This window comes from Mastigoproctus giganteus, chromosome 7, assembly GCF_048544385.1.
Source record: "Mastigoproctus giganteus isolate SK-2022 chromosome 7, ASM4854438v1, whole genome shotgun sequence".
In the NCBI taxonomy this organism is placed as follows: Eukaryota; Metazoa; Arthropoda; class Arachnida; order Uropygi; family Thelyphonidae; genus Mastigoproctus; species Mastigoproctus giganteus.
In genome coordinates, this window is record NC_143581.1 from 4184099 (window position 1) to 4200160 (window position 16062).

The 16062-nt window shown below is 35.6% G+C and overlaps 1 protein-coding gene across 1 annotated transcript in view; it reads left to right on the forward strand.

Moving 5' to 3' along the window:
* LOC150082442 (transcription initiation factor TFIID subunit 4B-like) overlaps positions 1 to 16062 on the forward strand; it is a 341032-nt gene that overhangs the window by 171858 nt on the left and 153112 nt on the right. Inside the window, exons 5-6 of the mRNA XM_090377748.1 lie at positions 2593 to 2691; positions 14914 to 15030. Coding sequence (XP_090233874.1) covers positions 2593 to 2691; positions 14914 to 15030 — 216 coding nt within the window. The remainder of the gene's footprint in view (positions 1 to 2592; positions 2692 to 14913; positions 15031 to 16062) is intronic.

Sequence of the window (16062 nt, forward strand, 5' to 3'; positions counted from 1 at the left end):
AGATGTTAATATCAAAGATCGCATTTGTCAGCCTTTGTTGGTCAATTTTGGCTTAAGAGGAAAATTCTGGATAATATATATATATATATATATATATATATATATTATCCAGAAACCAAACCAAACCAGAAACCATATATAGAAAGAAACCAAACCAAAATAAGAACAAATTAGTATTTAAAAGCATTTAAATACAAAGTTTTCATTTTTGCAAATTTTTAAGGAACTGTTTCCATGGGACTGATTTCTAGTGCAAAACTCACTAAGTTTTGCACTAGAAAACTCACTGAAAACTCAAAACTCACTGCTTAGGGTCCAGAAATATTCATGAATCTCTTTAGGAAAGGTCTTATTCCTTGCAGTTACCTCTTTCCATGGCAACAGAGTTCCCCAATAAAACTCCATCCTTGTGAACCACTCTGCACTTGATCGTTCTCTTCTAAGGCCTGATTTGGGAATGCATTTCCCGGCATGTCACTAGATACCTGAATCACTGAGAAGACCCAAGTTTTATTTGTCTCTAGAGCATCTGCTCATTTCTTCAGTGATTGTTTTATCTAGAAATGCACTGGGTTTTAGTTTTATATCAGTAGATTCATCACATCCAGCACACAGAAGACAATCATCAGTTGAACTAGGATTACTACTAGTTTGACTTTTATATCCTTTGTAATTTTTTACAATTTGTAATTTCTATATCCTTTGTAAAATGAGGCTTCAGACCTGTATGCAGTACTCAAGGTATGGCCTGATCATTGCCTTATACAAGGAGATAATCACCCTCCTTATTCCTGTTAGCAAAATTCCTGTATATCCGACTTGGGGATATCCATACTAGATGTTTTCAGAGATCATTTTCACAACTGATCTCTGAAAATTTTTTGGCTAATTGATTTCTTGCATTTGTTGGATATGACTCACTTGTTCACTAGGCTAAAAATCTGAATATGACTTTATATAGGGCTTTCTTAGTATACCATTATTCATTAAGAACACACAGTTCAATAACTTAAAAAAAAAAAAAAAAAAAAAGTATAAACCTTTTGTATGCCAGTGATTCAAATATTTAAAATGTTTTCACTTGAGTGCTGCTCTCCCAAGACTGCCGTTTGGAAACACTAATCATTTTTTTGTATGAAATATATTTCTGTAAGTATATTCAATTAAAATTGTAACTGTCTTGAGAACCACCTGCATTTAAATTTGTTACATCTTTAGGAGCGTTTCTTTCTGAGTTTCAAGTAATATCCAACAAGAAATACGTATAAGATTACAGTTAACTCCTGCTCACGAAAATCAGAGTAAATATTAATATAGTTGGGAAAGGGTGTTATGTGGTTTATGGCCATGGGGTAAATTATATACTTATATAATAATATACATAATAATAATAGACTATTATACCACATGAGATCATTAACAAAATAGGTTTTATTAAATTTATATAGAATACAAGCTTAATTTATACACTAAATTGTTAGCAGGTGACAGTTCAGTATTTTTACTGAATCCCATCATCAGACCATAAATGCTATGGCCCTCTTGGTTGAATTGAATTGTGATGTTGGAGGTAAAAGAACCATTTCCATAGAGCCATAGCATTTATGGTCTGATGATGGGGTTCAGTAAGAATCCTAAAATGTCACTTGCTAAGAATTTAGTGTAGAAATTGAGCTTGTATTCCATGTAAGTTTAATAAAACTTATTTTGCTAAATGATTTCCCATAGTATAATAGTATCATTTTTTTTTATATACATTATTATATATAGTATATAATTTACCATAGAATAAATGTTATATTATCCTTAAATAAGAAATATTGTGTATTTCAGAAAGTATTTGCATATGTTTCTTTTCTAGCCTAAAATTACTTAAAAATTAATGTGCAGGTTGATTTTGGTGTTTTTTTTAGAACAGTGGCTCTAAACCTTTTTTGCTATGAGCCTAACTTCCTTCCTTTCCCATCAACCCCCTTTTAATTATATATATTCATCCTTTTTTTTTTTTTTTTTTTTTTTTTTTAATGATCATTGTATTCCAAGTTTGTTATGCCCAGTTGGTATAGTGACAGCTAGCCGGGTGGGTAAAGTGCCTGCCTGGCAACTCAAAGGTCAAAGGTTCGAATCCCACCTCGGGCTTGGATATTATGATGGTGCTGTACTCTCCGGTTGGACCTCACGGCCACGATACACAAAGGAAGCAGGAAAAAACTGGTTCCTTCATGTATTGTTCATATCATACAATAAAAAAATAAAAAATAAAAGTGATGGTACTAATCAGGCCTATACTATTGGACTTTCATTTGCTTACTTTTTCAATTATTTAAAATTTAAAAAAATACAATGTAAATTATAGTTTTGAAACTAAAATTTTTGTCTTCTCATTGAATGATATGCATAATATTCATTTGAATTCATGCACTTTTATACAATTTTTAAGATTAAATTTAATTTAACATTAAAAAAATTCTTCTGCTGACCCTTCACGATTCTGTAGTTTGCAACCCTATTCGAATCATAACCTGAGCTTGGGAACCACTTCCTTAGAATAATCTTAGATGTTTAATTGTGTTATATCATTTATATTTGTAGATCAAAGGAACAGGAACTGTTACAAATGCAAGTGTTACTCAACCATTAACCATTCAGACAACATTAGCAAATAGTCAAGCAACAGTTACGCCTTCACAGGTGTGTTTTATTTTATTTTTAATTTTTGAATAGGTAAACAATATGCAGAGTATATAATTGTAATAAAATGAGCATCTGTCCTGTATTTTATGAAAATTAATGTTTATTCTTGTCTGAATACAGAGAGAAAAAAAAAAAAGAGGAAACTGATAATACTCTGACATTTTGCTATGAGAGTAAAATTATAAACTGGGAAAGTTTCCATTCTGAAGGAAGCACTAAAATTATAAACTGCCTCCCTGGAATGGCAACTGCTTTTCCAGCCTACTTTTGTAGAATACCAAAACTGTGAGATGTGAGCGTAGATGTTTTTACTGGATGAAACACCCAATTTTTGTGGAGTTGGGGGGGGAGTGCATTCACACACATCTCATATTTTACCCCATCTTCATTGATGAATCATGAATAATCAAACCCAGTAATGTGAACTTTTTTGTGAAAAACTTACCCAAAGTTCCTAAAATACTTGTTGATTCATTTCACAAATGTATATGGTTCACTTCTGATCTTGGTGATGTCCATTTCTACTTATGGGTTTTTAATAAAAACTCAGTGATTAGTTTCCTTAACCACCATTTATTTCATTTGTCCTAATTATTCTTGATTCCGTAAAAATTTGTTTGCCAGAAACAGCATTGATTTGATATACCTGGGTTTTAGTAAAAGTTTTGATGTGAATAAACTGGAACAAGCTGTGTGTAGAGGACAGTTCCTTATTTTGGATAGGGTCTGGCTGAAAGAGAAGGGTAGTCATAATTAGGCATCACAAGTGGAATAGTATAGTATGAAACTCTTTTTTGAGTACTAATGGGAGTGCTAATAATTGCTGCTGGGCCTCACTCTTATTGCTAAATTTCATTAATAATATGGATGGAGTACAAATGAAACTGTTAAAGCCTCATGGTGATTTAAAGGTTGGAAGGATAGTTGAGCATCATTAGACTGTGTTATTTAGGAATGGAAATCCTTGAGTAACTTAGACTTGTGGGGGTGGAAGTGGTTAAGGATTGAAAAGATTGGTGATGAGTAACTTAAGGGGATTTCAATGCAATCAAACATTAAGTTTACCATGAAACATAAGCAGGTAGCCAGGAATGCATATAATGTCCTATCAATGATGTATTGTAAATTTACAAGTATCAAAATGGTTCCTCAATATAAGGCAATGGCGAGAGTGTGCATTGGGAAATATATTTAGGTAAGAAAGATGTGCCTAAAAGTAGATGTAGCTTTTACATAGGGTTCGAACAGTGGCTGGATTGCCAAGGAGCACTAATAATTGTTGGTCCTATGAGCTTCAATACAGAAAAAAGCAAAAAATGAACAAGAACCAGGGAAAACAGATGCAGAAAAAAGTCTGTATCATTTCATCATTTAGCCATTCTGATACTTTTTCTGGCAGAATATCAATTATCAGTTTCTTTAACTGTCATTCATCCAATTTGTCCTAATTATTTGCTCATTGATTTCCATTTGCTCCTTGCTAATCTAGTCAAGTGAATTGATTTTTTTTTATGAAATCTGCAATCATGAAAGGTATTAGAAACTATAATATTTTGCAATGTGCATGAGTTGAGGGTTCAGAATATATTTGTTAACATTAGACTTGAATTTCTGTAGATTGTAATTTTCAGGAAATACATATGAAGGAAGATTATTCCAGAAAGCTGAAGTTTAAGGGATAAATGAGGAAGAAAAAAAGTTGGTTCTGTGAGTTGGGGCTGGATTGTAAATGGATGTTAATTGGTTCAGGCACATGTTCGGACTTGTTTGGAAGTGAGGGGGAGATTACAGAAGCCAACTGAAAAGAACAGTATCCATTGAAGTATCTAAAGAGAAAGCATGCAGCAGAAACAGAACTCTGTCCGGCTGTAGAGTGGAGAGACTTTTAAAAAGTGGAACATTAATTAACCTGACTGGCCTCATTTTGAATGGAGTCAAGAAACTTGAGGGAAAGGAGCCCTACCCACGATGCAGCAACAACGTTCCATGATAGGGCAGATTTGAAATTTGTGTAGAGTAAGTAATTGTTTAGAAGAAAACTAATGCTAAAAGTGAAAAGGGAAATCCTTTTTTTTTCCATGTAGAGGAAGAAATATTTGAAATATGCTTATATCTCAAAAGAGATATGCTTATATCTCAAAAGGCAAGTTGCTACAATTTATAAAAGCGTGGTTGAATGGGAGACGACAGAAAGTGGTAATCAATGGACACTGCTGTTCTTGGACTGTTATTAGTGGAGTCTGCCAGGGTTTGGTGTTGGGCCCACTGTTGTTTTGTATATTTATCAATGATATTGATGAAGGTATATCAGGATTAATGTCCAAGTTTGTAGATGATACAAAGGTTGGCAGGGTTATTAACAACAGTAAAGACAGCATGCTACTCCAACTGGATCTAGAAAAGATGGGCTGAGAAGTGGCAACTGAAGTTTAACATTGACGAAAGCAAAGTACTGTACAGCAGGCCCCCGTTATAACGCGGTTCGCTTTACGCTGATTCGCTATAACGCTGTTCTTACATTATAACCCGTATCTGACTATAACGCTGTCAAAACTCACTGTAACGTTATTTTACTAGCATACAGATTGAATTTTTGGCAAATCCGTCTTCAGTCCAGTCTGTTTTGAGCCTTTTTTTTTTTTTTTTTGGCAAAAGGAGAAAATAGCCACCATGAAATTAACTACAGGAATTATTTTTATAATTTCTACTCTATGTACAAAATTGAAACTTTCAATATGCTCTTATTTTCTTGGTGTGGATAGTTTCAAGGGAGAAATTCTTTTTTACTACACAAGTTGAAAAAATTTACCATCCAGTGTCATATGTTGTTACGAAGTCTGCATTTTCTGTTCTGACCTGTAATAGAAAGATACTAAAAATAGATTTACTCCCTATCTCTTCTTTTGTTTTACTGTGGGAACTATAACTTGCGAAATGTTTTTCACACAATCAATCCCATGAGTGCTAAATGCGGTGCTGTTTCTTGTACAGTATTCTCTTGTCTTCTGAACTCCTCTGACCTTGTGGTCACCCGAAGTACATAAAATTTGTTTGTTTTACTGTTTTGAAAATTCCATAAACATTCTCCATGAGTCACACCATAATTGATTTACAGTACTTTTCCTGCAATAAACAACCATTTGATTTTACTGCACGGTAAAATCAATTTTCAGATAAATAAAACATTTGTCACCATCTTCAGCTCACTTGCCAGAGGAATTCTAGATATCATTCAGTGCATACAGTGTTAGACATACAGACAGTTTACTGTACTCGAACATCGTATCACAATCAGTGCATTTGCAGAGAGTTATGGCAGATAAGAATGAAAAAGCAACAATGTCTGGACATGGTGCAAAGATTGGAAAGGTAAGAAAAACATTGAGTTTGAAAATTAAATTAGACGTTTTGAAGAGAATTGATTCCAGTCAAAGACAAGTGGATGTGTGCAATAATTTAGGACTGGCAGGTTCAACTGTAAGAACAACCATAAAAAATAAAGAATCAATTTTAGCAGCTGGAAAAACAGCTGTTCCCCTGCAGGCAACTAAATTGACCAGGGCTAGGCCGGCTATTATGATTGAAATGGAGAAACTTCTACATAATTTTATTGAAGACAACATTCAATGTAGAATTCCGTTAAGTTCAATTATTATTAAAGAAAAAGCGAAGAGCCTATGTGAAGATTTAAAGGAAGCTCACCCCGAAAAAAATGTGGTACCATTTAATGCTAGTAAGGGCTGGTTTGATAGATTTAGAAAGCGCTATAACCTGCACAACGTAGCAATACAGGGAGAAGCTGCAAGTGCAGATCAACAAGGAGCTGAAACTTTCAAAAAAGAATTTGTTAAAATTATTGAAGAGGGATGTTATACTGCTCAACAAGTTTTTAACATAGATGAAACAGGTCTTTTTTGGAAACGAATGCCTAAAAGAAGTTTCATATCGAAAGAAGAAAAAAAACATGCCAGGCTTTAAAGCAGCAAAGGATCGGTTAACTTTGTTGTTGGGTGGTAACGCTGCGGGGGATTTTAAATTAAAACCCCTTTTAGTTTACCATTCCGAAAATCCAAGGGCTCTTAAAGGTTTAGCTAAATCAAACCTACCTGTAATCTGGAAGGCTAATAAAAAAGCTTGGGTAACCAGGCCGCTTTTCATTGATTGGTATGCTGAGTTCTTCTGTCCTGCAGTGGAAAAATATTGTGCAAAAAATAACATTGGTTATAAAGCTATTCTAATCATGGACAATGCGCCAGGACACCCAAGCAAAGAGAGCTTAGAAGACTTGAACAATCACATAAAAGTTTTTTACATGCCTCCAAACACTACGTCTCTGATCCAACCAATGGACCAAGGAGTAATTGCAACATTTAAAGCGTACTACATAAGGAACACCTTTTCCCAAGCTATTAAAGCCATCAACACTGAAAATGTACCGAGCTTAAAGGAGTTTTGGAAATCCTATAACATTAAAACCGCCATCTACAACATTTCAAGTGCCTGGGATGAAGTGACTCAGAAAACCATGAATGGAATGTGGAGGAAAGTTTGGAAAAATTGCATAAAGCCAGGAACCTGATGATTCCGTTGAAAATGTTAAAACACAAATTGTTGAGCTCGGAAAAGAAGCAGGATTACACGAAATTAACGAAGACATCGTACAAGAGATGATCAACAACGACAGGGATGGCCTCTCTAATGAAGAACTAATGGAAATTATAAAAGAACAAGAGCTTGCTATTGAGGGAGATGATGATCAAGATACTATAGATGAAGAACCGATGAAGTCGCTGACTGCGAAAGGACTTAGTGAAGCTTTTGAACACTTCGAAAAAATGTGTGATTATTTCCGAGAGAACGACCCTGACATGGAACGAAGTGCCAAGGTAATAAGAAATTTGAAGAAAGAAATGAATCCCTACATGATGTTGTACAATGAGAGGAAGAGGGCCAAAGCACAACCCAAAATTGACACATTTTTCAGTCAAAGATACGAAAACTCGAGAGCACAGGGCCATCGAATTAATAAATTCATCATTTTCGTTAGTTAATTACCTCATAATTATATGTGTATATAATGTAGAATATTTTATATGTACAAAATTTTGAATATTAAATATTTTTAATCGACATTGGTGCATATTTTCACTACCATTTATTATTGATTAGAAAATATCCTATGGAATAGACCGCAACTCACAAATACATATGTTACCTTATGGGAATATGGCGCTCACTTAGCGCTCTGTTTTCCCGGAACGAACTATCAGCGTTAAGCGGGGGTCACCTGTATATGAGTAGAAGTAACCCCAGAGTAACATACCAACTGTGTGTTACTACACTCAGGGTAGTGGAAAATGAAAAAGACCTTGGTCTAATTGTGTAGTCAGATACAAAGTTTTCTGGGCAGCAAAAATGGGCTGCAAGAGTAGCTCATTGGGTCCTGTCAACGATATACAAGAATTTTGCTAACTGGGCTGAGGAGGTGATTATCCCTTTGTATAAGGCAGTGGTCAGGCCACACCTTGAGTACTACATACAGGTCTAGAGGCCTCATTTTAAGAAAGATGTAGAGCTTCTGGAACAAGTAGAGAGAAGGGCAATGAGATTGTTGAGTGGAACAAAGGGTTGCTCTTATCAAGAAAGGCTTAAATTCTGCAAATTGTAGCATCTGCATGGTGATCTGATTGAGGTATAAGTCCTTGAATGGTTTAGCATGCTCAGTTCTAATGGGATTCTTCTGCTTGCTCGGATTATGAACCTAAGGGGCCATTAATTCAAATTGAGGAAAGACAGCTGTAGAATAGATGGCCATAAATTCAAATTGAGGAAAGACAGTTGTAGAATAGATGTGCGGAAATTTGCCTTTAGCCAGTAGTGGGTGGTTGATTGGTGGAACAAACTTCCATCTGCCATTGTGCAAGTTGATAGCTTAAATAAATTCAAGGAGGAATTGGACAAACTTTTAGAGGGAATGGATTTGTGACAATTTTTTTTCTTTTTTTTTTTTTTTTTTTTTGACTGATGCTACATAAGCTCATACACTTGCTTTCTTGCATCACATGCCTCTATTGCTATTATATTAATAGTGATTATTAGTGAAAGTAATTCCTTATGGAGATGTATATATAAGATCTTTCTTTTGGATATTTTATTTCAGCGAAATAAAAAAATTGATTAAATTTAATATTGATGAATTATATTGAATTATGTTGATGAAGGTGTATCAAGCTTATTGTCCAAGTTTCCAGACGATACGAAGGTTGGCAGGATTGTTAATGATGTAATGACAGTATGCTACTGCAACAGAATCTAGAAAAGTTGAGCAGATGGGCTGAGAGTGGCAACTGAAGTTTAACATTGACAAATGCAAAGTACTGCATATGGGTAGAAGTAACTCCATATGCAATACCATAAGTAGTACCAACTGTGTGGTACTATACTCAGAGTAGTGGAAAATGAAAAAGACATGGGGGTAATTGTGCAATCAGATACAAAGTTTTTTGAGTACTGCAAACCGGCTGCGAGAGTAGCTCATCGGGTCTTGTCGATGATATACTGGAATTTTACTACTAAGGAAAAGAAGGTGATTATCCGTTTGTAAAAGGCAATGATCAGGCCACACCTTGAGCACTGTGTACAGGCCTGGAGGCCTCATTTTAAGAAGGGTGTAGAGCTGTTGGAATGAGTACAGAGAAGGGCAGCAAGATTAGTGAATGGAACAAAGGGTTGTTAGGCACCTGCAAGGTGATCTGATTGAGGTGTATAAAGCCTTGAATGGTTTGAGCATGCTCAATGCTGATGGGATTCTTCCTCTTGCTCAGAATAATCGCCTGAGAGGGCATAAATTCAAATTGAGGAAAGAGAGTTGTTGGATAGATGTGCGAACGTTTGCCTTTAGCCAGCGGGTGGTTCATTGCTCAAACTTCCATCTGTCGTTGTGGAAGTTGATAGCTTAAACAGATTCAAGGCAGAACTGGGCAAACATTTGGAGCGAATGGGTGGGTGAAATGAGGGGTGTGTGTGTGTGTGTGTGTGTGTGTGTGTGTGTGTGTGTGTGTGTGTGTGTGTGTGTGTGTGTGTGTGTGTGTGTGTGTGTGTGTGTTGTTTTTTTTTTTGGCTGATGCTATATCAGCTTGCTTTCATGCATCATGTGCCCTTGCTAATGCTAATAAAAAATATTCTAATAAGTACAGAGAAGGGCTATGAGATTGGTGAGTTGAACAAAGGGTTGCTTTTACCAAGAAAGGCTTAAGTTCTGCAAATTGCAATATCTGGAGACTAGGCACCTGCAAGGTGATCTGATTGATGTGTATAAGTCCTTGAATGGTTTTGGCAAGCTAAGTGCTGGTAGGATTCTTCCTCTTGCTCAGATTACACACCTGAGGGGCATAAATTCCTTGTCAATGATATACTGGAATTTTGCTACTAGGGAAAAGGAGGTGATTATCCCTTTGTAAAAGGGATAATCACCTCCTTTGTAAAAGGGATAATCACCTCTTTTTCTCTAGTAGCAAAATTGAGGAAAGTCAGTTGTAAAATAGATGTGCAGAAATTTGCCTTTAGCCAGTGGATGGCTGATTGCTGGAACAAACTTCCATCTCTCGTTATGGAGGTTGACAGTTTAAATAAATTCAAAGCAGAACTATACAAACCTTTGGCCTCTGCTAATGCTAATAAATCACATATTAGACTATATTCATGCATATAGCCCAATATGTGATATGTTTAATAATACTGAATTTTGTCATCCCTAAAAGTCATTTACATGCTTACACAAATGAAATGAAATGAAAAAGTGGATCCACATTTTCATTTCATTTCATTCGTCTAGTGGCAGAGGTTTACATTTGGTTTTTAGCTTGAGCTTGGTAAGGTGACTCATAGCTTTTGTGCTTTATAGTTTAATCTGTTCTTGGTCAGGTCAATACACATTATCCATTCAATTTATAAAATTTAAATATTAAAATTATGCATAACCTTTAGGCCTGATTAATGCATTTTGGTGTTGCCATAGTGCATATTGATTATCACACAAGCAAACCAACTTATCATTGTATTCCTTTCAATTTGATTGGTTGACACTCTGTTGAGAATAACGTTAAATTACTGTGGTATTAGATATGGATAATTTTTGCTATAATAGTGGGAAATGACCGAATGGTCAGTCTAACTTCAGTAGTTGGGAAAATGATGAAGCCAATGAACAAGGGTGAAATTCAGGATAATTTAGGTAGAAATGGAATTCTGAAGGATATGCAGCATGGTTTTATAAAGGGAAAATCATGTTTAACAAATCTGGTTATCTATTTTAACAGGGTCACTCATGAGCTGGATTTGGGGTATAATTTTTTGGGGTAAAATTATTTTTTGGGGTAACATGAATGGTTACTTTATAAGCTGGAACAGATTGGAATCACAGGGAAAATCCTTAGATGGATAACTGGATGGCTTCAGGGCAGGAGGCAGAGGATTGTGTTAAATGATTATTCCTCAGATTAGGTTAATGTAAGAAGTGAGATTCCCCAGCAATCAGTATTGGGACCACTGTTGTTTTTGATTTTCTTAAATGACATTGATGAAGGGATAGGAAGGCATAATGTATAAATTTGTAGATGGTGTAATGATTGGTACAGTAGGTAATGATCACGGTCAAGCAGAGCTTCTTCAGAGTGGCCTAGATAGATTTCAGGGATGGTCAGAAAAGTGGCAGCTTTGCTTTAATCGAGCAAAGTGCTAGGTCTTACACCTGGGGAACAGTAACCCCAAAATAATTAATACACTCGGTGGAGTTGAACTAAAGCCAGTAGTGGAAGGAAGGGACCCAGAGTTACGATGCAGCCAGACATGAAATTCTCCAAGCATTGTAGACAGGTTGCAAGGAAGGCCCATGTTGTCCTATCAATGATTTATCGAACATTTGCTAGTAGGGATAAGGACATCATAATCCCATTATATAAGGCTATTGTTAGACCACACTTGGAATACTGTGTCCAAGTATGGAGACCGTGAGTTACCCATCCAAAGATGAGTAACTCGCCTGGTGAGATCGGCCAAGGGTGTCTATGAAGAAAAACTTTGAATATGTGGGTTACACAGCTTGGAAACTAGACACCTTGGAGGAGACTTGATTGAGGGGTTTAAAGCTCTGAGGCAAAAGTAAAATGAATGAGGACGAAATTTCATGGTTATAAGTGATTCTAGAACTAGGCCATAGATTCAAGTTACGGGGAGTAACTTTAGACTGGATTGCAGGAAGTTTTATTTTAGCCAGTGTGTTATAAATTACTGGAATAAGTTACCTACATGGCTGGTAGGGGCTGACAGTTTGGGGAAATTCAAAGGTCAGCTGGATAGTTACCTATGGAGGAGGAAAATGCATAGGTTGTCTGTTTCCTTTTCTTTTATTATTTATTATTTATTTATTTTATTATTGTTGTTTACTATTTTTTCTTCTTTCTTATTTGGCTGCAGTAGCATAGGTCTTGAGCTTCCTTGCACCATATGGCCATTACTAATACTAATAATAGCGATTATTGTAATTAATTGTTTTCACAGTCCTCCCATTTTTTTTGTCCCAAACCAAACAGTTACTACAAACTGAAGCAGGGCTGCTTAATTTTTTTTTCCAGAAAATGGTGGCAAACCAATAAAAATTCTGCTTGTGTTATAGATATGAAGTTTTTAGAGAAAAGTTTCCTGTGTTTTTCTACCTGAAGAAAATTTGCTAGCTAATAAAATCTGCTAGGCATGCAGCTTAAGAAATTTTGTCTGATCAAATTGTTTCTTGTTAATCCAGTTTTATTTATTTATTTTTTATTATTATTTTTTTTCTTAATGAAGTGGAACCATATAAAATAGCTATAAGTAGGCTAGTGGTTCTAAAAGCATTGAATGAAGACAATCATGAGAATCCAGAGGAGGACTGGATTTGGTTGCAAAAAAATGCACAAATCTAATCTGAAATTTGGGAATAGCATCATATTATTTGTGTCAGTGAATACATCAGTTAATTTGCCTATTGAAACAAATTGATGCATAAACTGATGCACTTGCATGTACTGGACGGATAACACTTCAGTTGATATGATATGAATTCTATGTATCTGGGGTTACCTGGGAATGCAATGTTGGCTGAGATGACCAATAATCCAAATTTTAATTATCTAATGTGATATCAGATTTATATTCCATTGTGTTATAGATATGATGTCATAAGTTTTTGAATGCAACATTCAACCAGTCACTCTGACTTCAGTGGTAGGGAAAATATACTAAAATAATATTTCCACAACTGATGAACATAAGAAGTTTATTAAGACAAATTAAAACATTAAAACACAAATTAAAAAGTTAAATTAAAAGTTTGTAAAATCAAGCAGACAAGACAAGTAGCTTTTGAGGCAAAGAGTCTCTGTCAACTTACTGAAGCCTAAGATAGCATACCAACTATAATACAGAGAGGTAGCCTTGCACATACTTCCAAAGAGGTAGGCTTGCAAAAGAAAGGAAAGGAAAGGAGTAGCAGAAGAGAACATTAACTCTCAGACCTCAGCATTGTTGTCCCAATGTATATTAGGCAAATTATTAAGTTTCCACCTCTCTTGTTGCTGAATTCACATCCTCCATAATAGGATGTATGCAGGTTCCAGCATTACTATTGATGGTGGAACCCTCCACAACAATATGGAGGGCCTCTAACCAAGAGAGATGGCGAGAATTACTAGCCCAATCTATTAATTCAACTTTTGGTTGCAGATTATAGTTGAAATGCCATTCGCACCAGTAATGCTCTGAGATGGCTGAGCTGATAAAACCAGCATGGCTAATAGCCCCTCATGCTCATTAATATGATTGCCTAATCTGTGCTCAGTCTGACCAATATAACACACCCCACAGTCCGGGCAAGTAATACGATATACAATATTCGTGCTATGCAAAAGTGTAATAGCGCAGAGTAGACTAACTTAAAATTCACTGAAATTTTACATAAAACTAAAACAAAACAGACTGCTTTAAAAATTAAGACAAATTAAAAAGTTAAATTAAAAGCTATAAAATCAAGCAGATAAAGCAAATAACTTTTGAGACAAAAAGCCTCTTTGAAGTCTATGACAGCAGGTCAACTATAATACAGAGAGGTATCCCTGTGCATGCGTATAGATACCCTGGCGCCTCCGTAGCCAGGTGGGAAGGAGCCGCAGTGCGTAGCACACGCTTCTTGATTAGACCGGGGTTCGAGCCCGTCACCACCAAATACGGAGGATGCGGAAAGGTCAGGGAATGACCACCACATGTCCTGGAGCAATATGGCCTTAGTTGCTAGTGCTCCTGAAAACCAAATAACAACATAACAAATAACAGCGTATAGATACCCAGCTGTGGACTGTTTGGCAAAAGAAAGGAAGGGAAGAAGTTGCTTTGGTTTTTGGGAGCATTAGCAACTAAGGCCATTCCCTGACCTTTCCGCATCCTCCGTATTTGGTGGTCACCGGCTCCGAACCCCAATCTAATCAAGAAGCATGTGCTACACACTACTGCTCCTGCCCACCTGGCTATGGAGGCGCAATGGCCTCTATAATAGGATATACTTGTAAATGGGTTCCAGCCAAAATTTTCACCCGAATTTCATGTCAAAAGTGGGGGGGGGTACTATATTCATTAAGAGCATTGTAAGTGGTTTATCAACAAAAAAGTTTGAACACTACTGGTATTAAGAATGGCTGACAGGTTTTGAATTTCCCTACAAAATGGCAGAAATCCAGTTAGAAAGAATAGCCAATAACAGTTAAATATTATAAAATATTTACATATTGAAAAAACTGTCAATTTGTAGGTAGGAAACAATCCTGAAATTTTCTTTGGGAAGAAAGAGGAATGGCTTTTTGTGTGCCTGGCAGTAGCTGTTGTAGAACTAAAACCATTGGAAAGTTAGACAACAATCGACATACATGATGGTTTCAGTTGCTTATCGGAAAATCTGTCAGTAGGTATAGACCAACAAACCCATAGAGGAAGCATAATTAAGAAGAACAGAAACGCAATTACAGTATTAAAGCTTAAAAATTTATGCACACAGTTGTCAGTGAAGAGCCAGAGCCAGGTGAACCTTGCAGTTTTATTATAATGCAGTCCTTGTTAATGTCTTTTTACATATTTTTTTCAAGTTAAAAAAAGTATTTTTATTTTGTTGTTGCAGTATTCCTTTTTTTCTTTCAGACATCACCTACTTTAACGAGCAGATGTAAAAATTTTTTATCAACATTAATGCGATTAGCCAGTGATAAACCAGAACAAGTAGCCGCTAAAATAAAAAACCTTATTCAAGGATTAATAGTAAGTAATTTTAATATTAGGTAATTTATAATATTTTATAATTTTTTAAAGCAGTTATTATTAGTATAATTTTTTACCCATTTTTATTAGTTTTCTAAAATTTGTAAATCAAATTTGTTCATAAAATCTAATATTTAAATTATTATGAAGGAGCAGTTCAATTTCAATAGTTAATATGTAAAAATATGTTATTTTATAACAATGGGGAAGTAATATACAGGCAGGCCTCGCATAACGCGAGTTTGATTAATGTGATTTTCAGTTAACGCTGTTTGAAAAATTATACCACTTTTCACTTTACACAATGCAAATTTCCAGTTAATGCAATCTTTTTCTTTTTTTTTTTATGCGATAGTTGAAAAAGATTTGAATCACTCGTTAAGCTTACCGCAAGTCGTACGGTCAATAAACAAACGTTTGCCTGCTGCCCACCTCGGTGTGTTCCATCAACCATCGGAAGAAGACGTGTTACTTGTTTGTCTCCTGCTAATAAAGTCAATGCACACTTACATAAAAATTCAAATTTTTAAATGAGCCAGATGAAAATGTTACCGCGAAGGAGATAACAGTAAAAGAATTAGATGAAATCGTTCGTATCGCTGAGAACCTCAAACAAAAGGTTTGAGGTTTTCTGCGATATTTATTTCGCCAGGGCCCAGAGAAGATTGTTGTCGGCTATCGGAAATTGATTGATGAAAAGAGAAAGTCAACACTGTTCAAATATTTCCGCAACAGTCATTTCTTCATTGTGTATTTTATGTCAGAGGTTCCCAAACTTTCTCAGTTCACAGCGCCCTTAGTGTCTCAGTAATTTTTTCAAGGTGCACCCAGACCAAAAGAAATATCTGACAGTTCCATTTAGTAGTTAGGTCCAAACAACTTAATAAGAAATGCTGAAACTGTGAACTACCTCGAGCTAGTAGTTCGCACAGTGTCCGAGTATCGCTGTGTTTCCCTCGAAAATTTAAAATATTCCGTGGCGTGCAGTTTGGGAATTGCTGTTTTATGCAATAAACATTTAATTCCATAATT